Consider the following 21,412-nt stretch of genomic DNA (forward strand, 5'->3'; position numbering starts at 1 on the left):
ATTAGAACCAATAAACACAGATTCAATTATATTAATTTTTATTCAGCATTTTGTTATATTTTATTATGCTATGCAATGTTATGTTATCTTCAGTTATGTTAAGTTATGTTATGTTAAGTCATGTTATGTTATGTTATGTTATGGGATCTTAAGTTATATTAAGTTGTCCTGGTTTCTGCTATGCTATGTTATGTTATGCCATTATGTTATGTTAAGTTTTGCTATATTATGTTGCTTTGTTATGTTGTTTGATGTTATGTATATGGCGCTAAAACAACTTGATGCTATATTATGTAATGTTACATTATGCTATGTAAAGTGAGGTTTCCATATGTTATGTTTAGTTTTTGCTGATTTATGCTATGTTCTACTATACAACACCAATTATATTTCAGCTATTTGAAACCTAAGTTTTGTTATGCTATGTTAAGTTATGTTATGTTAAGTTATGCTAAGTTATCTTATGTTAAGCTATGTTATGTTATGTCCTGCCTATTGCCTCTATTTGAAATCTAAGTTATATTATGCCATGTTAAGTTGTGTATATGAAGCTAAGAAATGTTATTTAAGGCTATTTTAGGTAACATTATGTAACATTATATTATTGACGCGGATTTTGACTATTTCCTGCTAAGTTTAGTTCATACTAAATATGCGCCGTTCTGCAACATCAATCTAAATATGTCTCAGCTAGTCGAGATTTAGACACCCTTATACTTATATTTTTCAATCCTATCCATAATAATATTATGCCCTTAAACAGCATAGCACATAACCAATTTATTATTTTAATATTTTCAATTATGTTAGCAGCTTATATGTAGCATTATTTATATTAAAAATTGTAAAGCTTTGCGCCTCATAACACTTTAGAGGAAATTACTTTTTCAGTATACCGACACGTGCTCTCGCACTAACTTTCTCTAGCTTATACGCTAGCAGTGTTGCCGAAGGCTAAACTGCCAACCGTTTGCAATTGCATTTTAAAGTGCCGCCGCCAACCTGCGATTTACAAAATCAAAGCACGAAATCGATGTGTCACGTACTCGTACGCTTCGACGAAAGCTTGTAAAGTTGCACTAATGTTTGCTACAAGCTATTGGGAAAATGCAATTTAATTGAATAACACGACAGCTGCAGGCGAGAAAATTCAGAATTTCATAGTGCAAGACACGCCCCAATAATAACAACAATTTTTCTCCAAAACTAGCATGCCGTGCATAAGTAACAGAATTTTCATGTATAATTATTAAAACGCCAAAGCACGAGCCAATCAAAATGTAAACAAGCCATAACATTAAATATAGCAAATCATATTTTTATTAGTGCCAAAAATAAGTTGAGGATGAAGAAGTGAATTTAAATGCGTGGAAATATTTGTGCGAATTTTCAAGTGCAAGCTTGAAACGAATTTATGTTTCATTTAGTGTTTTTAAGTTATTTGTATTCTTTTTGAGTTTTTTATTTTTTAATATTTCTAATTTTTTTAAATATTTTTAAGTTTTTATAATATTTTTGTATATTTTTTTCTAAGCTTGGTTTTTTTTTTGTTTTTAATTTCTTATAATTTTTATTTATTTTTATATTTTTTTATTAAATTTTTTTTTTTTTTTTTACATTTTGCTTCTACATATATTTTTAATATTTAACTGATAATTTTCACAGTCAAAACGAAATAAATTTTTTTATTTTTATTTTTATTATATTTTTATAATTTTTATATTTTTTTAAGTTTTTATAATTTTTTTTTATTTTTGTTTCAATTTCTTATAATTTTCTGTTTATTTTTATAAATTTTTATTTTGTTATTTTATTTGTATTTTTTATTTTTTTTTTTTTGGTTAAATTTTTTATAATTTTTGCTTCAAAATATATTTTTTTAATATTTACTTGGTAATTTTTTCAGCCAAAACGTAATTAAATTTTTGCTTATTTTAGCAAACAAAATAATCAGAAAATATAATGGCTACTAAAGCAATAAAAAATGCGCAATCTTAAAGCGACGAAATGTATTTGAATTTAATGAAGAACCCGCTCCGACCGGCACGACGTCAAACCAGCTGCTAAAAAAATAAATATCACTTGCAATTGCTGCTGGTAACAGAGCTAAGAACAAGAAAGTAATGAAAATTTTTCACGTCTTCAGTGTGTAACTAAATATTTATGAAATCAAATCGTAAAACTGAAAAACTGAATGATTGCACATACATACATACATAAATACAAACAAACAAGTCGTACGCATAGGCATGACGCACCTTTAGCCAACGCACTCCACAAAGGAAACCGTTAAATTGCTGGCTAAACAATGGAATAATTTCAAGAAAATAAAAAAAGATTTTCTAGAAAAGGAAAATAAGCAAAAAAAGTAAAATTAGACATATAATTGGCAATAGATATAGAATCAGAGCTGTAGGAGAATATAAATATCAAAATACACCAACTGTCATAACATCATAACATCAATACTTCATGAAAAATCATAACAAACATAAATTGGCAAACATTATACCCACAGTCACTGCTTTCCACCGCTGTTTCAGCTGCAATAAATTCTGCAAAATTTCCGCGCATAAATTAGTTTGGATTTACAACATTTATAAATGAGAAATGTATATACTATTTACTTTTTTATTGCATTTGCGATTTTATTTTCTTTTAATGTTTATATTTTGAAATCAAATATCAAGCTTAATGAAGTCGCTCGTTTTCATGTATTACCATTTTACAACGGTAATTGGCTAAAAGTACGTAAACTGTTACTGTTGCGCGCAAATATTTATGACCCAACGCGTTTACGTGATCTTACGTGTTTCTGATTTTTATGTTCACAAATATCATGTATCTTAAAGTAAAGTACTTATTGTGACTTTAAACGATTAGAAGTAACGTTGTACATATGTTTTTGCGCCTCATAAAAAGAAACGTAAATCTATAATGCCAAAGCTCAAGTAAAAGACACTCGGCTGTTATCTAACAAAGGCTTGTTCGCTAAATTTAAAGGATAAAAGAGTGCTCGTGCGAACACAGTCTTAGTCGACGACACATTGCCCCGAACAATTGGAACTTAGAGCTTGAATTCGTCCATTTATGAGTTTTGCGAAAGCTTTTCCATTTTAATCTAGACAATTTTAGGACATATTGATATTTTGATCGTTAAACTTTTGCAAGTTTTTCAACTAATTTCTACCTCTCTTTAAACGATGTGGTTTGCTTCCAAGTGCCTTTCACTTTTAATTAATTTATTCTACACAAGTTAGATAGTAATGTCATACTCACGCGCTTCAAAATTCTGCTATCGTGTTTACAAGAAATGTAGGTTGACTTAGCACTAAATTTTGAAGATAATTGCCGACCTCTGACTATTTTCGATAGAGAATATTCAAAAGAACAATATCAATATCTCAGAACAGTGTGACTTTAAATATTTTCATTCAATACTACACTAAAGACCTTTTCAATTTTCTTTCATTCTCCTTCCGCCCTTCTTTCACCAAGAAGATGCTAAACTAACGCCTTGCGTATTCCGGGATTATTTTAAACTTTCACAATCTCATAGATATGAAACCTGCTTTAAAATTATATTAATTTATTTTAACAGATGTAATCTTGTTTCTCTATGGAAATAACTTATCATGTAGTTTAAGAACCTTACTGATCCAATTTCGCTGTTTAGCTGACAAAGTATATAAAAAAAAGATATAATAAAATGTCAACAGATGCCTTTTTGTGTTTTCCAATGTGTTTTCGGTTTAATAAAAACAAATCGTACTAGAAAAAGTATAACAAAAAGGCCTTTCTTGTTTAAGAGTACCTAGATATCAGTTAGAAATCATTAAAGTTGTATTTTAGTATTCGGCATATTTTAAGGGGTTGCATGCGTTTACTCGTGTAAAAAATCCTTTTTTAACAATTTTTTTCAAATATAAAATATTAAATATTTTATTAGAATTTTTATTGTTACTTACACTATTAACAAAGAAATTCTGAAAATTTTGTAAAAAATTTTAAACTCGGCCATTGTGACATCATTTCCGGTGACCCCTCGGAAAAAATACTGCCACGTTGGCAGCACACCTCCTTACAGGATCACATAAAGTGAAAGAAATACGTGTATTAATTATAACTTGGAGGAAGAAAAAAAAACTGAAAATTGGACTTGTGGCAGACATTTTTACGAAAAAACTAAATTTTAAGTGAAAATTTCGCAACATTTTTATCTTTTTTTTCAAATAGTTGTAATTGAATAAGAATTGTATCTTAAAGACCTAAGTAAAATTTCATGAAGATCGATTGAGTAGTTCTTTAGAAATCTTGCCAACCGACTTCAAAAACACAGTTTCGGGAGAAACTAGTTTAAAGACGACCGTTTAGCCTATCTTGCCTCGAGCGCGCAAGTTCTCAAGGTTACATATTGGCAACTATTACTCGGATCAATTTGAATATTTAGGACAATATTCTAGAGGTGTTAAAGAATTTAATAAGACAATAAAAAAATTTTGAAGTTTTTTTGAAACACATGTGACCTCTTAATTTTTACTTTTTCTATTTACATTGTTTTTTTTTGCGAAGTTTTCTGATTTTTCGATTCATGTCAATATCATTAAATATTATTTAACTTAACAAAAAATATTTCTTTAAAAAATGTTCATTAAATATATAGGACATGAATCACTACAGCGACTTAAAAACAATAGTTTTATCAGACCAAATTTGTATGAATGTGACCAAGCCATGTGATTATTCGTTTATAAAGAAACTAAATTAAAACTTGCTATTAATTGTTTTCACTCGTATTTTCATGCTGCAATAATACAAAAGACTTGCATTCGCTTAGCTCTCCTTGAAAACTTTTTAACTCTACGTCGACCATACATAAAATTCCCAGCTTCCAAAAATACCCAACAGCTTTTGTTTATAAATACTCCCTCCCCTCTCGGCGCCTCTCTCTCAGCCAGTACTATTATAAACTTGCTTATATTTATATGTAATTGTAATTGTATAAGTATTTGTATGAGTATTTACAATTATACTTGAAACTACTTAGCAAATAAGTTGCCAAAAACGCAGCCAATTGAAGAGTGCTTTGGCAAACCACGCCTTTGTTTGGCGCATTGTGTTCCGAAGAATGTGAAAATTTCATAAGAGTGACATAAATGCGCTTTTTATTGAGATCCTTACACAAGAAAGTTAAACAAATATTCCATGGAAGAGTGCGGTAATGAGCAAAATGTAAGCGAGATTTCAAATACCCGGTAGAGAAACGGTGAAGGAGTTAGAATATGTTTTGTGAAAATTTTTTTTTTCTAAAGGAAGTAAAAGATAACAAAAATTTTACGAAGTAAAATCATGAAGATGCGGGAAGAAAAGTTTTGAGCAAAAATTCTGCTGCAAAAAAATTGCAAATCGAAATTGCAACTTTTTTTTTAAACTCTGCATTTCCAGCAAGTATTTTAACTTAAAAATTGCTTTATTTTAGAAAATTAGAATTTCCTTGCTCAATGGCAATATCAATTTTTCAATTATATTTTTTTCAACTAGTTGCTCTCCGACTACTTTGCCGTTGCCTAGACAACAAAACAAATTTGTAGTCCTTCCTCTGTAGCGCAGTTGCACTAAATGCGCAAGTTTTGCAACGCGCTCGAATAACATCTAACTGCTCAACTAAGTGGCATTGAAATGCTTGCAAAAGTTTTTGAAAACTTGGCCAAAAGTTGCACACAAAGTTTGCTGCTAGAATAGATTTCATACATACTTACACTTATATACAAATATATGTACAATTATAATGTTGTTTTTGCAGTTTACAAGTTTTCAGTGCGAAATTTTCTACAGAATTAAATTGTTATTTTTGTTTTATTTTCCTGTTCTTTGTTGCAGTGCAAATTAAAAAGCAACAGAGCGTAGGTGTAATTGTATTAGAATAACTTCATATTTTACCCTTCACACCTTAAATAATGCCATAACTCTATTGTCACATGCTAATTTTAAACTTCCTGCAGTTCTTGCATTGTTTACTAAAGGTCACGTAAGCTTGTTTAGTTGGAAAATTTTGTTGTTTGCTTTTCATTTTCATCGGAAAATATCCTTCCGTACGCTTTGTCACCCGCGTCTCATAAATTTAACGCAGTTACGTATATGTTAAATGCCTTTGGTTGGACATTTAGATGTCAGTATACTGAATACATTAAGTATTGTAGTTAATAGTCTAGAAATTGCATACATATCTATAATAGTTAACCGAATTTGTTAAGGAACTTTGGTCGTAGTAACCTGGTTCGATTACTTACGCCTCAGCAATTTCTCATTCTTGCTACTTCATTCGGGAATTGGGATTCAGACTCCGGTTCTACAAACCTCAAGCCTTCATATAAGAAGCCAAAATTCATATCGTCATCTAATATGCTAAATAATTTAACATCACTTTCCAAAAGTTTACAGGCGAGGAGAAAACGATACAATGAAACCACTCATATTCAAACAAAATTTGAGTTTTGGTTATAAAATGGTTATATCTTAGAGGGGAAGCTTGAAAGTCTACGATATTACATGATGTAGTGAATTGTATGCAATGAAAAACTCCATTTCGGTATTTTTGATGATACATTGGTTTGCAGTTCAGTTGACGATATGTAAAGTCTAATGTCAATGAATGTAATCTATACATACCAAATCACGACTCTTTGTCAAAATATGAAGTTTTAGTCATATTACTCTATTTTGAAATCAGGATGGCAATCTAATGTTAATATCTGACTGAGTATATGTTTTGAAGGTTAAGATCTCTCTCAACAAATCCATTTCTCGAACGAGTTCTGCTCCCAACTCTAATATAGAATCATTTCAGGAAGAAAATCTTTTATGAACTAAGCATATATTTTGAAAGTACAGACCCCTCTAGCTGATCCATCTCTAACAAAATCCCCTACGAACTGCCAAACGTCACTTACACGTTTTATGGCTGAATATATATTTTGTGGTTAAGAACTCTCTCAACGAATTAATTTCTCCTACGAATTCTGCTCCCATATCAAATGTTGAATCATTATCAACAAAAAATTCTTTTACGATTGAATATATATTTTTAAGAACTCTCTCTAAGGAAATATCATCCAAACCGAGTACAAACTTTGGCAGTAAAGTGCTCTCTCGATGAACAAACTGAGACGAAACATGAGAATCATCTGTCTCGCTTTAATACTTGATGTTCAGAGCATTTAAGAGAAAAATAATGTTATAAAATTATCTTATGATACATGGTGTTTTGAAATGGTTGGGACTTAGTCAAATGTTCCAATCTCTCTAACAAATCCGAATTCTCCGAATCAAGTAAATATTTTGCAAGCATTATTTTTCCTCTACGATCAAGCTGAAAGTTTTTTAAGTTTCTCAAAACACGATAGAGTTATCTCCTTCACGCCGCTCTCAACGTTTTCGTTCTGGTGTAGAGGTCGTCGAAGATGCGCCACGCTCCGGAAGGCCTGTCGTCGAAAATTGCGATAAAATCGCTGAATTGGTCGAAAGAGACCGGCATGGTAGCAGCTGTAGCATCGGTCAAGAGCTGGGCATGAGTCATCAAAAATTCATTTCAATTTCAATAAAATAAAGAAATTCAATAAAAAATACCGCAAGACTTTTTTGACAACCCATTATCAAGAAATAAAGAAACGAAATATTGGAGTCCGTTCATATCATTTATAGAGTTATTCGAAATTTCATAATAACATATTTTTAGAAGAAAAAATAGATATATAGTAACCTTCTTGTAAATATAAAGACATTTAGTATTAAAGAAAGAACTAGGCTTTCAAAATAAGGGATTTTGTAATGTTTTCCATGTTTTTTATACCATAGAAAAAATTGTTGTTTACTCTTTAATTCTATTACCAACGAATTAAATTAAATTACGAACCTGAAAAACTATCTTATACTGAAATTGTTTAGCATTTAATAATCTAATAACTTTTCAAAGGATTTAAAATAAAATTTAAAAAAAAATATGAAAAGAAAAAATATTAAAAAATACATTTTTCATAAGTAATACCAAAAAAATCGAAATTTTAGAAACCTCCAGTGGCCTTAAAACTATAAAAAAAACCTCCAGCTATCATACCTGACCCAGTTCGACTATCAATACACCTTGTAAATTCTGTGAAAGTTGTGCAAACAGCTTAATTTGTAGCACTAATGACCGGCACAATTACCAGGTCATTGCCTAAATCGCCTTCGACGTCTAGCAAAAAGCACGATTTGCAATTTAAATACCTCATGGAAATAAGTATATGTGCATCAACTTAATTTCAAATTAAACTACTGCAAATGAATTGAAACTTATCAATACAATTTATTTTAATAGTAGTACAAAAAATTTACAAAAAAAAAGCTTCTCCCTTTAATTAAATATTAACAGCTCTTAGGAAATAAGTATATGTGCATAAGGATTTATTTTAAATTAATGTTAAATAACTAATTTATTTTTGATTTTTTAATAATTAATATGCTTGCCTGTTTTTTTAAAATACTTGATTAATTCTATTTGGCATGGACTCCACTAATTGTTTTAATGTTGAATGGCTTATTTCATCCCACTCAATGAGCAAAGCATCTTTGAGCTGTTTAATGGTTTCAAACTGGCAGCCATTCCTATAAACTTTATTCGAAAGTATTCCCCACAAGTCTTCAATTGGGTTTAATTCCGGGCTGAACGCTGGCCACTCCAAAACAGTTATGTTTTTCGAACGGACACGATTAAGTGTCCCATCCACAAACTGGCCGTGCTTCCACTGGATATTTAAGGAATCTGATCCTGTCAAGGTGGCCGGTGTTGCATCAAGCGACAAGATATACATATTTAAACCTAAAACTAGAATTAAGAAAATTGAATTATAAGCATTGTAAAATATTGAATTATGAAAAATTAATTGGCGTAGTGTCGTCCCGATTTTATCTACAAGATAATGGTAACTATTATCACACCACGTATATTTCGGCATTTGTTTTGGTGGGAATGAAGCAAAGCGGAGACTTTCCAGCATATCCGAAAGCTGCCCAAATCATTAGCGATCCGCCACCATGATTTCGCTTGTGTCGAGTTTGGCGGGGTTGACGTACATCGCGCCAATACTTATGGCAACCATCAGGACCGTCCAAATTAAATTTTTTCTCGTCAGAAAAAATAACATTTTGGAACTCATCGGTCCAAAATTTCATTTTATCGGCAAATGCCAAGCGTGCGCTTATGTGGCGTGGCAATAATTTTATGACGATTCACTCTGGCGGCTATGTCAGTAATTTTTGTACCCGCTTCACTTAAGCCCCTTATTAATCCGCGCTCCTCATCCGATAAATGGGTAGCACGTGGCATTCTAACCTTAAACCACATTTGGCGTAATTATTATGTGTAACAAAAATGCACAGTAATTTTACTTACTAGTTTTCAACTAAAAATATCACCACTTCAATTAACTTCTCTTGTTTACAGTCCAAAGTGCACTAATACTTACTGCACTTATACTTATTTCCTAAGGAAAACATGAGACTGACAACAAATTGATTCTAACGGTACTAAGGATTTATATTAAAGCAGAATTATGCACATGGAAATGAAACAAAAAATGCAACAAAAACCATTTGCATACCTAAGAGATTGATACCGTTATTGAGAGAAAAGAAATCGCTCAATACAATAATGCACATATACTTCTTTCCCTGAGGTACGTCTTAGCTGTACAACAACACACATACCATATAACATATTTAAACAAATGTTCTTCTCCTCATCCCTCTACTGTTTGCTTAACAAATGCATAATTAAACGACGCAAATGTGCGAAACTCTTTAAGCATTTTTTTTGTTTCGTGCTAAACAAACAAGGTTGCATAGACTACGGCAAAGAATGTGCTCCATCGCGCCGTCTGCATTTGCATCAAATTGCACCGAAGCACGCAATTTAAGCTGGCAGCGACCAGCAGTAACTTTTTCCAACTTAACTCCTCATTCTTTGTATTTCAACACTTGTGATTAGTTGGACAATTTCATACAAGTAACTATGTAGTGGTGGTAGTGGCTGGTCCTTGTTGCCGTCAATTGTGGGCAGAGCTCGTGCATTTAGTCAGATGCTTATCTACGTTGTTAGCTGTTTTCCTGTAGAATGTGTAGCGATTTCACCGTTAGTTTCAATGTTCAATGCTTTTTCGTTTTTGCTTTGAGTAATATCTTGATGGCACGCGAATACAATGTGCTGGAATTCGTGCGGAGGTCAATGGTGAAGGAAAGAACTTGAAAGCAGTATAAACGTGTACTTGTGGGCTCTTTATAGGTGGTCCTTTTTTAAGACCTCTCAACTTTAAAATACATATATATATAAATATCAAAGCAATATTAAATTGTAATAATGGCGTATTAGATGCAAAATCTTTCCTGAAATCTAGAGAGTTTGACTCAAATACAGGAAACTAAAACCCGTTACTCGCATACCATCTACTATACTCTCTCTCTGTCTCTCTGTTTTTAATCTCCTACTATTTTCTGGTGCAATTTAGCAAATTCAGCTATATTATTCGCTAATTGAATAGCAACTAAAACAGAAAAGGGCACTTTGGAATAAAAGCAATATTTTGAACTTGTAATTGAATAACAAAAAAAAGAGAATGGAATGAAATGGAAATTCTACATAAGTTATTTGAACTTTTTTGTGGCTAATTTAGTTACAATTAAGAATTTTTTATTTAATTGTCTGATTTAATTTTTGTAATTCCTCATTTTTAAAAGCCAAAAATAATAGAAGAATCTTATACAGAGTTGCATTAAAAATTTTATACAATTAGTAAATTGTATAGCTAATTTAGAAAAGATAAAACTTTAATTGCAATATTATTTTGATATTAGAAAATAGAGGGACGATTCGATCTAATTTTCACATTTCAATTAAATTAAGTGCCAAATGACATACCAAAATTAGCACAATTACGTTAGAATATCTAAACACCAGTTAATTGAACGTTAATTTAGTTGCAATTAAAATATTCTTAATTATTGTTCTGAGCGAATTACGATAATTGACTACATTAAATGTTGATTAATAAAAAACTCAGTTAGTGCATTAAGCAATTAAGCTTTTTTGTGTTTAATTTAGTTACAATTGAAGTTTTCTTAGTTAGTTGTAATCATAATTAACTAAATTAAATACCAAAACAATAAAAATTACACAGGATTGAAATGAAAATTTCTCCCAGTTAGTTGATTGAGCTTTTCTGTGGTTAATTTAGTTGCAATTAATATTACATTAATTAATTGTCTCAAAAATTACATACCAAAAATTAACAAAATTTCGAAAGGTTGCATAGGTAATTGCAAAAATTTATTTAATTGAACTTTTTTGTGGTTAATTTAGTTACAATTGAAGTTTTCTTGGTTAATTATTCGAGCTCATTTTCATAATTAACTAAATTAAACACAAAACAATAAAAAAAAAGTACAGTGTTCAAAGACAAATCCTACACAGCTAGTTTATTAAACTTTAGTTGCAATTAAGGTTGAGTTAATTAATTGTCTTAATTATTTTAATAAATGGAAAATTTAAATGCCAAAAATTAACAAAATTTCTTAACGTTGCAGGGGAATTGCGAAAAAAGTGTTTAATTGAGCATTTGTATATATTGTAATTGTGATTTCAACTCTGAGATATTTGCAATCAGATAAATTAAACTCCAAAAAATACGAAAATTAACGGGGGAAATTGTTCAAATTAACTAATTTTGTATAGAGCATAATAGATCTCCAACCGCAGTCCAATCTTCAATTATTTATCTAATCTATGGTTAATTTAGTTGCAATTAAGGTATACTTAATTAACTGTCTGCTCTAATTTTTACAAATAATACAACTAATCCTCACTCTTTCACAATTTCTTCTTACAGTTATGGCTCACCACATCACAGCCGTTCACAATCGGTAAAAACACCAGGAAGTCGTGCGTCAGGACGTCCCAATCAGTTATGCTTGCCACAACAGCGTTCACGGTAAGTTTGCTCAACGGCACAAAAACAAATTTTAATGACATCATCAATTGAAAATATGCGCTCACAATCGTTTGTCCAGCGTAAAATCTACATTTTTCCAATTTTATGAACGTCGTTAACTTCAGCAACTTATTTAAACTCATATTTTCCATTCGCCTTTACTTTATAGCGTCGCTTCAATGCCAAATACTGGCGTCGAGGAGGAGTACTATAGACTGAGGCATTTTTCCATTACCGGCAAAGGTGTAGTGAATCGCGGTGATTCGCTCAAGAGTAGACGCAGTCGTTCCAACAACAGTGTAGCCAGCTCCAATTCGAGGTGAGTAGCCGCAAATGTATGCAAGTATTCGGGCGAAAGTAGGACACAGGATCTGGCAATAATATGCTTTGAGTCTGCTGTCTTATGCTCTGCAAGTGACACTTTGAAAATATCATAAATATGATTCATGCAAATATTTTTGAGCATATTTTGTAACGTAGCCATCCTCAGTCCATAACATTTTATGGCTCATCTTGTAAACATTGCCAATTTAATATATTTATTTTTGATTTTCTTTTCACGCTTGTGTTCTGCTGTTGCTGTGTGTCGTCGTTGACTCTTCTTCCATTTTTTGTTTTGGCGATTGGCCTTGTGTTCGCACAGCACGGAGCACTTGACTGCCGCCCAAATACCAGCGCCGAATTCGGCGCGCACATCCGCCACCTGCAGCTTGGCGTCCAGCCGTGAGAGCAGCACTTCAAATCCAGGCAGTGGTCCATACAGGTGAGTGTTTTTATTAAATTATGTGTATATATATCGTTGTTTTTTTGTTGTTGTACTACGAGCGCTTATAACTTAAGCCAATTTAGGTGTTTGTAAATTGGGGAAGGCGAAATAAATTAGGATTCCGTTAGATTTTGTGGGATTTGTATTAATGGATATTAGAGACAGGCATTAGTTGGCTACTTGCGGATCTGGATTACATACAAATTTCTGTTTAAGTGTTTGTATTTGAAGTGGTTGGTATAATTTGATGATTGAATAAATGAAAATAATCAATTTTATCTTTTAAAAATTTGTCAGTATCCTTAAATGGTGAGGATCAGTTAAAAAAATACCTAATTTTGACAAAAAATCGATTTTGTCTCATTCAGGCTTAAAATTTTTTTTTGGATATATAAAAAAATTTATGTTGATAGTTTTTTACATAATTGCGGCCACTAAGCCAATCTTTGCCAACATTTTCAACATAACCTCAAAAAAAATTTTTTTAGACTGACTTTAGTATTAAAAACACCTAATTTTGACGGTGAAAACGATTTTCTCTCATTCAGGCTTAAAAAATATTAATTTTTGGTTTCAAAAAAAATTTATGTTAATAGGTTTTTGCATAAATGCGGCTACTAAGCCAATCTTTGGTACCAACATTTTCAACATAACCTCAAACAAATTTTGTTTTTCATTAATTTTCCATTTCAGTCATTTTTTTTTTGGTACCCGAAAATATGCTTTTACCAGAAAATGCAAAAATTTAGGATTTTTAGAAATCTCAGACTGGCCTAACTGTTAAATTTGCTATACTTCTAAACCATTATTTTAATTGTATTCTTCATATAAATACTCGAATCAAGTGTCTAGATTTTCTCTGCTCCCATTTAGTACTTTCCCACCATTAAATTCACATTAAAATATAAATCCGCCATTTTATTACTTTCTCTCTTCCCTCCAGAGTCCTCATGCTCGGCGGCCCGGCAGTTGGTAAAAGCTCGTTGGTCTCACAGTTTATGACCTCGGAGTATTTGCATGCCTACGACACAAGTATTGGTGAGTAACTCAAACACAAGAGCATTTATAACTGTAATACGATTACATAGACAAATTTCATACGAAACACCCAACTAAATATAAATTTTCAAAAAATAAACAATAAATCAAAATTGAATACGCCCCCCACCCACTACCCGTTTAAATGTACCCATCCACTTATTTGTTGTTGTCTTATGTACGCGCCACTAACAGTAAACTATTATATGCGTATGTTTCTCTTGAGTTCAACACAAATTGCTGATTTAATTAAATTTCGCTTCGTTTGCTTAATTTTAATTGCAATTGTGCTTTTAGTACGTCATAATTATTATAATTAATTATAAGTAGTTGCTATGTCGCTGTTGTTGTCTGTCCGTTCGCACCATTTGTGTCTGTCTGCGCATTGATTGATTTATAATTTCAACTCTGTTATGTGACTGGATCATGTGTTTGTGTGTGTATGTTTGATGGTGTTAGTACTGCCTGCATTTGAAACTTCACATCGCCCACATATTTGCTGTTAGTGTTGCCCAATATCTAATTATAGAATTTTTTACAGTTAAAAAGAGCTCCCACATATGAACATACGGTTATCATAACCCTGCAGTACAATGTACTAGTCGTAAACTACTATACTATGGAACTAGTACGAACTTTTGTTACAGTACTTAGTCATAATTTTTCATATAAACGAAATTTTAATCAAATCAAGATTCAGTTGGTCTTAAACTAGAGCAAAATATATAGAAATGCTGATTTAATTACATGAAAAATAAATAAAATCACAAATTGGTTTCAATGTTTTAGAAAATAAAATTTAATATTAATGCCTTATATACCTTCATAATGCATAATTAGCGGCTATAGTTTCATGGGTTTACTTGCGTTAAATTTTTGATTGTTTTTAATAGATAGTTTTTCAATTATATCAATAGTGAGCATTTTCAAACTAGTCGTATATGAGTTCAATATTATATTTTTTAACTAGTGTTTTTCGGACCAGACCGATTTTGAACTGGATTGTAAAAGTATAACTGTTTTTCTTTACATAGTTTCACTGTAGTGATCATTTTCACACTAGTTTTGCACCAGTGCTTTTTCGAACCAGTCCGATTTTGCTCTGATTTTTTTAAGTTATAAAAGTTTTTCTAACCAGTTTCACTGCAGTGATGATTTTGACTCTGTTACAACGTGTTACAAAGTGTTAAACTAGACATTTTCGGGGTAGTCTTAATTTGACCTGGTTTTTAATGCTATAACAGTTTTTTCTAACTAATTTTAATACAATGAGGACTTTTACTACGGCTATACCGTGTAAGCAGTATCTACACGAGTAAAGGAGAAGAGGTTTTTGGCTCTATTATAGTTTTAAACTAGTATTTTTCAGACCAGTGCGAGTTTTGTCTGGATTTTAAAGTTATAACAGTTTTTTTAACTAGTCTCTAACTAGTTTTGAAACTACAGCAACTAATTTTGAACTAGTACTTTTTAGGACCAGTACGATTTTAATGTGATTTTCTAATTTTTATTGATCTGGTTGTTTAACTTTTAAAAGTTTTACTAACCAATTTCACTGCAGTGATGATTTCGCCAATATTGAAACTACTTCTAAACTAGTTATTTTTGGGACCTGTCCGATAATAATCTGATTTTATAATTTTTAAAAGTTTTCCTGACCAGTTTCATTGCAGTTCCGATTTTGACATTTACCTTCTGACATTTCATTTCATATTGCCATGGTCCCTTTTTAGTATGTCTGTTAGCTTTACGCATATGTCGCTTGTTCGACTTGTCCTGCATTCATTAAAGTTTAATTTTATTTTTTACATTTTATATTTAGTATTTTTTGCACTTATTTATTATTTTTTTTTATATTTTTTTTCTATCATTTGCAGAGGTAACAATTTAATTGCATTTTTATGATTGCATTTTTGAGTTTTATAGCTTTTCTCGCATTGCAAATTTTACTATTTCAATTAATTTTTTATAGGTTTTCTTGCATTCGCAATGTCATATACATACATATATATTTTGTTTTTTTTTTTACATTTTTTATATTATATGGGATTATAGCTTTACTTGCTATAATTCTACTGGCAGTTCGTACTACTGAAAATAGTGCACTTAAATCTTTCCATTAAAAAAATTGCTAGGTCATATAGATGAAAAGTTCCTCATATCGTGACATACGGCTGATTAAACCTTTAAAAATATTAAATTTATATTTTGCAAAAAACTGTGATAATTAGAGCTTTAAAGGGCACACATAGTGTGAAATTTGGAAAAAAAAAATTTTTGCTTATTTCGATAGCGAATGTCTTTAAAAATAGATTGCTAATTAATTTTAAATGAATGCAAGAATTATTTATTATTATTTCCCTTCAAAAAATTTGCAAAAATCAGTTTTTGTAGGCGGTCACACTAGGTGTACCCCGTGAAATGACAAGTGCAATATTTACATATATGTATATGTACTGTGGCAATTCCTAAAAAATTTAAATTTTTAGGTTTTTAAGATTTTTATAGTAAAAATATTTAAAAAGAACTTAAAGACTAAATTTTTAGGTTTTTAAGATTTTTATAGTAAAAATATTTAAAAAGAATTTAAAAACTAGATTTTTGGACAATATTACTGTTGCGCCAAAATTTTGAAATTTGAGTTTAGTTAACATGCTATATAGAGTTGAACAGCACCCAATTTTATTAATTTATTATTTTCAACATTTTTCATAATTCTCTTATTAAAACTAATAATTTGCGCATTTGTTGTATTCATCTGGCCCACACACGCCCTCGCCATTGCGTAATTCTGCGCATTTGCGAAATAGCAGATGTTCTGATATGCAAATACACAAATAAACATACATACATATGTACCTCAGTATGTGCATATGTATGAGTACATGTAAGTGTGCAATGTCAGCGCCATCGCTAGAAAACAACAAAATATGCACATGACAGCGATTTACTGTTAGTTGGCTGCACTTGCTGCATGTCCTTTGTGTCAGTGTCGATCGGCATCTGGTTAACTTCCAAAACCAAATAGCAAACTGCCTTTACACACGATTTTGTTTCGTATGTGTGCGTAAATATGTATGTGTATGTGATTTGTTTATATTTTGCTGTTTTAGTTTTATTGTTGTTGTGTTTACAATGTTTTTTTCGCCGCTTCAAAGCAATCTGTTTAACATGAATTTATGTTGTGCTATTCATACAAATTCACGCGAATCCGCAGTGAAATTGCCAATCAACATTTGTTTAGCGCAATTTTATTATGTTTTCTTTACACTTTTTTTCGGTTTGCCTCTTTTTACGCCTTGCCGCTTTGAAAGGTTGTATTCATCATCATTTCTCACTTTTTTTACTGTCAAAAGCTCAAATTAATTTGAAATCTCCACTCACTTTAATCGACGCAACAAAGAAAAATCTGGAAAAAAGTGTACCACAATCAAACAATTGCCAAATTTTGCAAGTACATTACGTCAATTTCCATATTCTCTACACTATTGCGTATTTACGAATTCTCCTTCTATTTGTCTTCTTGTTTTCTTCTCCTTTTTTCAACAAAAACACAAACTACGCTCATATCTATCAACACCACGAACACTTTGATTTTGTACTTTATCGTATTGAAAAATTAACGGAAATTAAATTGAAATGTGAATTTATGTGAAAACAAATTAAATATAAACTAAACAATAAATTAAATGTTGTGAAAAATCTATAAATAAAATTTTATAAAATAAATAACCCAATATTTTTTTTAATCAATATAAATGAAAAATGATTTCATGAATATATTTCAAAAACAATACACCCTTTATGAAAAAATAAATAAATGTGAAATAAAAAATAAACGTGGCAATATATAAAAAAATATGTTTTGAAATATAATAATAAATAAAATATTGCTTCTATTTACTCATATTTTTTAATAAAACTAAATTCATTCTTTCATTGCTTTTTATCTTTTTTGAAATTAAAAAAATATATATGATATTCGTGGCAACGTTAAAAAAAAATAATTTTATATTAAAAAATTAATTTTTATTTTTTAAACTTATCTTGTTTATAATTAAAAAATAAAAACTTAAAAAAATGCTTTTTAAATAAAAAAAATATTTTCAAATTAAAAAAATAAATATTTTATTTATATTTAAAATATTATTAAATATTTTTTTTTTTTATAATTTTTTTAATAACAACAAATATTTTTTTTTATTACATTTTTTTTTGTTTTTATTTAATTTTGTAATGAAACTTAAACAAATATACATTATATTCGGGACAATATAAAAAACACAATTTTAATACAAATTATTTATTTCAAATCAAACATAATTCGAAAAAATTAACAAAAATTATATTTAAAAAATTAATTAAAAAAATGAATTACGCTAAAACATAAAATATTAAAAAAATACTTAAATTTCGAGCATTTTTATAATTATAACATAATTTTTAACTTAAAAATAACCAAATTTATTAAAAAAAAAAATAATTAAATTCCTTACCTCAAAATGAACCCTCTCATTTGAAAAAAAAAAATCATATTCGTAAATATAAAAAAAATATTTTAATACTTGCAAAACAATAAAAAAAACGTTTAATATAAAAACAACAATAAAAAACGTAAATATAAAAATATTTACAAATTCGAAAAAATATAATGCTAAATTTTAAAAATTAATAAATAATTTTAAAATTTTAAATTAATAAACAATTTTTTAAAACTAATAATAATAAAAAATATGAATTATATAAACATATAAAATATCAAAATAATAAATTTGTTATAATTATAATTTAAATAAATAATAATAAAAAATTATAAATTTGAAATATAAACTCAACTCGAATATAAAACATTAATTAATGAATTAAAAATAATAACGCAATTTATATATGACAAATTATTTGAAACATAAACAAATTAAAATTAAATTAAATTGAAATATTTAAAAAAATAATAATAATTTGAATTGTTTAAAAATTTAAAAAATATTTAAAATATAAAAAAAAAATTTTTAATAAATTATTTTAAATTTCTTAAAAAATTCGTGAATCTTATTTAAATATAATTTCTTCTATCAATTACACACAAAAATTACGCAGATTTAAGTCAACCACCTTTTTCCGCATCTTTAGCAGGCCCATGCGAGATACGCATAGAAATCGAAAAACCCGCAGACGGTAAAGCAACTAACGCTTGTTATAAACTTTATACATAAGTTGTTTTTATGCCTTACTTTTCACGTAAAATTTTCAAAATTAGCTACAACAAATTAGAGCTTTTAAAATTTAAAGTGCCTACTACTAAATATTTTTCCAAATTTGCTAATAATTGATTGCCAGTAAACTTAAATTGAATTTGAATATTTATATATTTGCTAAACCACACGTATTTTATGAAATAAGAGCACACCTTTCGCAACACAAATGTTTCAGTAGAGAAATTTCTTAACACTTTACAACACTTAAACCCGCAAGTAAACGCCAAGCACAAAATACCATATACATAGGTATAGGTAGACAGCACATTAAATAACCACGCCAATCGCACACGAACACGCACACACAGTTACCGTTGCATACATACGCAAACTAGTAATCCGCTAGCACAACATTTTATTCCCACTTAGTAACATTTTATAAATTATTACTACAAAGTAGCGGAAATTCGTTAATGTCCACCAACGTTGCCATCTTGTAAGTTCTTCTTTTCTACTGTCGAGTTCTTCTTCCCTTCAGTTATCAGATTTTCTTAACTACAAAACTTTTTCACCACCAAAGCAGTCATTAAATTGACATACATACATACTTGCAATGACAGTTATTTGCGCATTTCACTTACATGTGTTCATTTCGTTTTGCTAAGTACAGCTTAGCACCGCGCTCACATTATTCCTCTTGAGATTTATTGCTGTACAAATTCGTCAACTTCAAATACGAAGTTTACTTAATAAAAAACGATTTGCTTTGCTACTTGAAAATCACTGCCTGCCCTTCGCATTCTCACTCACGTATCCTATCTACCAACCGCATTCACTCTGTCTACCTCTTTCTGCCTTTTCGAAATAACTTTTCTCATATGTAGCTTAGCAAATAAATCAAGTTAATCATATGTTTCTTCAACGGAAGTCATTTGACGTATGTATCATCTACACAAAATGAAGCTTCTAGCACTTAGACAATATTAAGGTTTGTATTCCCCCTCCTTTTTCGTCTCCGCATTGTCAACACAACTAATTAAAGACTGCAAACTGTTTTGCTTACCTTCATTAGAGCGACCTTCACAACAAGTTTTCGTAATAGTTTCAATCATTTGTAGGAGTGCGCACACATATTTATTACTCTAAATGCACACACTTTCTTACTAGATATAACCATGCAGACATTTGTATTATACATACATACAAATAACCTCAAATACTGTAAAATACACTTTCATTATGGAAAGATTTCAAGTTGCTCTCCAAGTTTTTCGTTTACTTCTTATTTTTTTATCATTTTAGCGCAAGCCGCTGCAGCCAAAATATTATAGTTTTGAAACAGTTGGTTTTAAAAAATACAAAAAGCAGTTACAATATCTATTTCTAACATTCTGAATATGTATTTTTGGGTAGGTTGTTCATTTTGTTAGTTTTCTTTTGTGGCCTGTCTTTGAGGTGGACTTTTTGTGGTTCCCCAATGTTATATAAATAAATTAAAGGAGAGAGTTATGCTACAATTACATGTATATAATACCGTTTAGAAACACATGCTGTAACAGTTAATATATGGTGAATAAAATACAGCTTAATCTGGGAAACAAACACTATTTTCTTGCCAAATTTAATAATATTTGGGACTACCATAGACATAACTACTATTATACATATTATAATATAACAGACGATGTAAGGCAGAGTTCATATCAATTTCTTTTTTATTAAGAAATAATAGTAAAGTATTTCACAAGTTCAGTCTAACTTATAAGTACTGTAAATTCAATGAAAAGAGGCGCGGTTTTTTTTTGCAAAATTATTATTATTTTCTTTTTGAAGAACTAAAAGTCATAAAGTATTTTACAAGTTCAATTATAAAAAACATGTAAAGTGTTTCATAATTTCAGTTCAAAAGTTTTCTTTTTGAGAAAAATCATTCAAGTAGCGTTTCACAAGTTCAATAACACATCTTCTTCTTCTTTATTGGCATAGGGTTGGGTTTGGGACCCGCCACGTAAAAAACGCCTTCAATGAAAGGAAATTAATAGCATTTACTATAATGAAAAAATCGTTAAAATTTCCTTTAAAATAAACAAAAAATTTAAAGTGTTCCATAAGTTCAGTTCAAAAGTCATCAAAGTGTTTCACAAGTTCAAACTGACTTATTAACGTTATAAAACGTACGAAAGACCGTTTTTTTCACAATAATTTCGTCGCCTTTTGTTAATCTAAAAGCCGTAAAACGTTTCACAAGTTCAATTACGTTTCTTTTCTTCCTTCTATTACCTTTTTTAACGTTTTTTTAACTCTTTTTCTTCACCATTTACTCATAAACGCACCATTTACTAAATAAGCGTTTGAAAACTTTCAAATATTTTTCCTTTTGATTTCATTTAATT

General features: G+C 29.8%; 1 protein-coding gene across 4 annotated transcripts in view; it reads left to right on the forward strand.

The window, feature by feature from the left end:
- The window catches only part of LOC120771041, a 239,612-nt gene that overhangs the window by 202,433 nt on the left and 15,767 nt on the right, over window positions 1-21,412 (forward strand). For 2 of the 4 annotated variants that reach the window (XM_040098836.1, XM_040098838.1), the window contains 5 exons: window positions 11,919-12,020; window positions 12,190-12,339; window positions 12,664-12,783; window positions 13,730-13,824; window positions 18,922-18,999. In XM_040098836.1, coding sequence (XP_039954770.1) covers window positions 11,919-12,020; window positions 12,190-12,339; window positions 12,664-12,783; window positions 13,730-13,824; window positions 18,922-18,999 — 545 coding nt within the window. The remainder of the gene's footprint in view (window positions 1-11,918; window positions 12,021-12,189; window positions 12,340-12,663; window positions 12,784-13,729; window positions 13,825-18,921; window positions 19,000-21,412) is intronic. The other 2 variants (XM_040098837.1, XM_040098840.1) reach the window with 1 other exon arrangement.

Source organism: Bactrocera tryoni, chromosome 3 (genome assembly GCF_016617805.1).
Source record: "Bactrocera tryoni isolate S06 chromosome 3, CSIRO_BtryS06_freeze2, whole genome shotgun sequence".
NCBI classification, from domain to species: Eukaryota; Metazoa; Arthropoda; class Insecta; order Diptera; family Tephritidae; genus Bactrocera; species Bactrocera tryoni.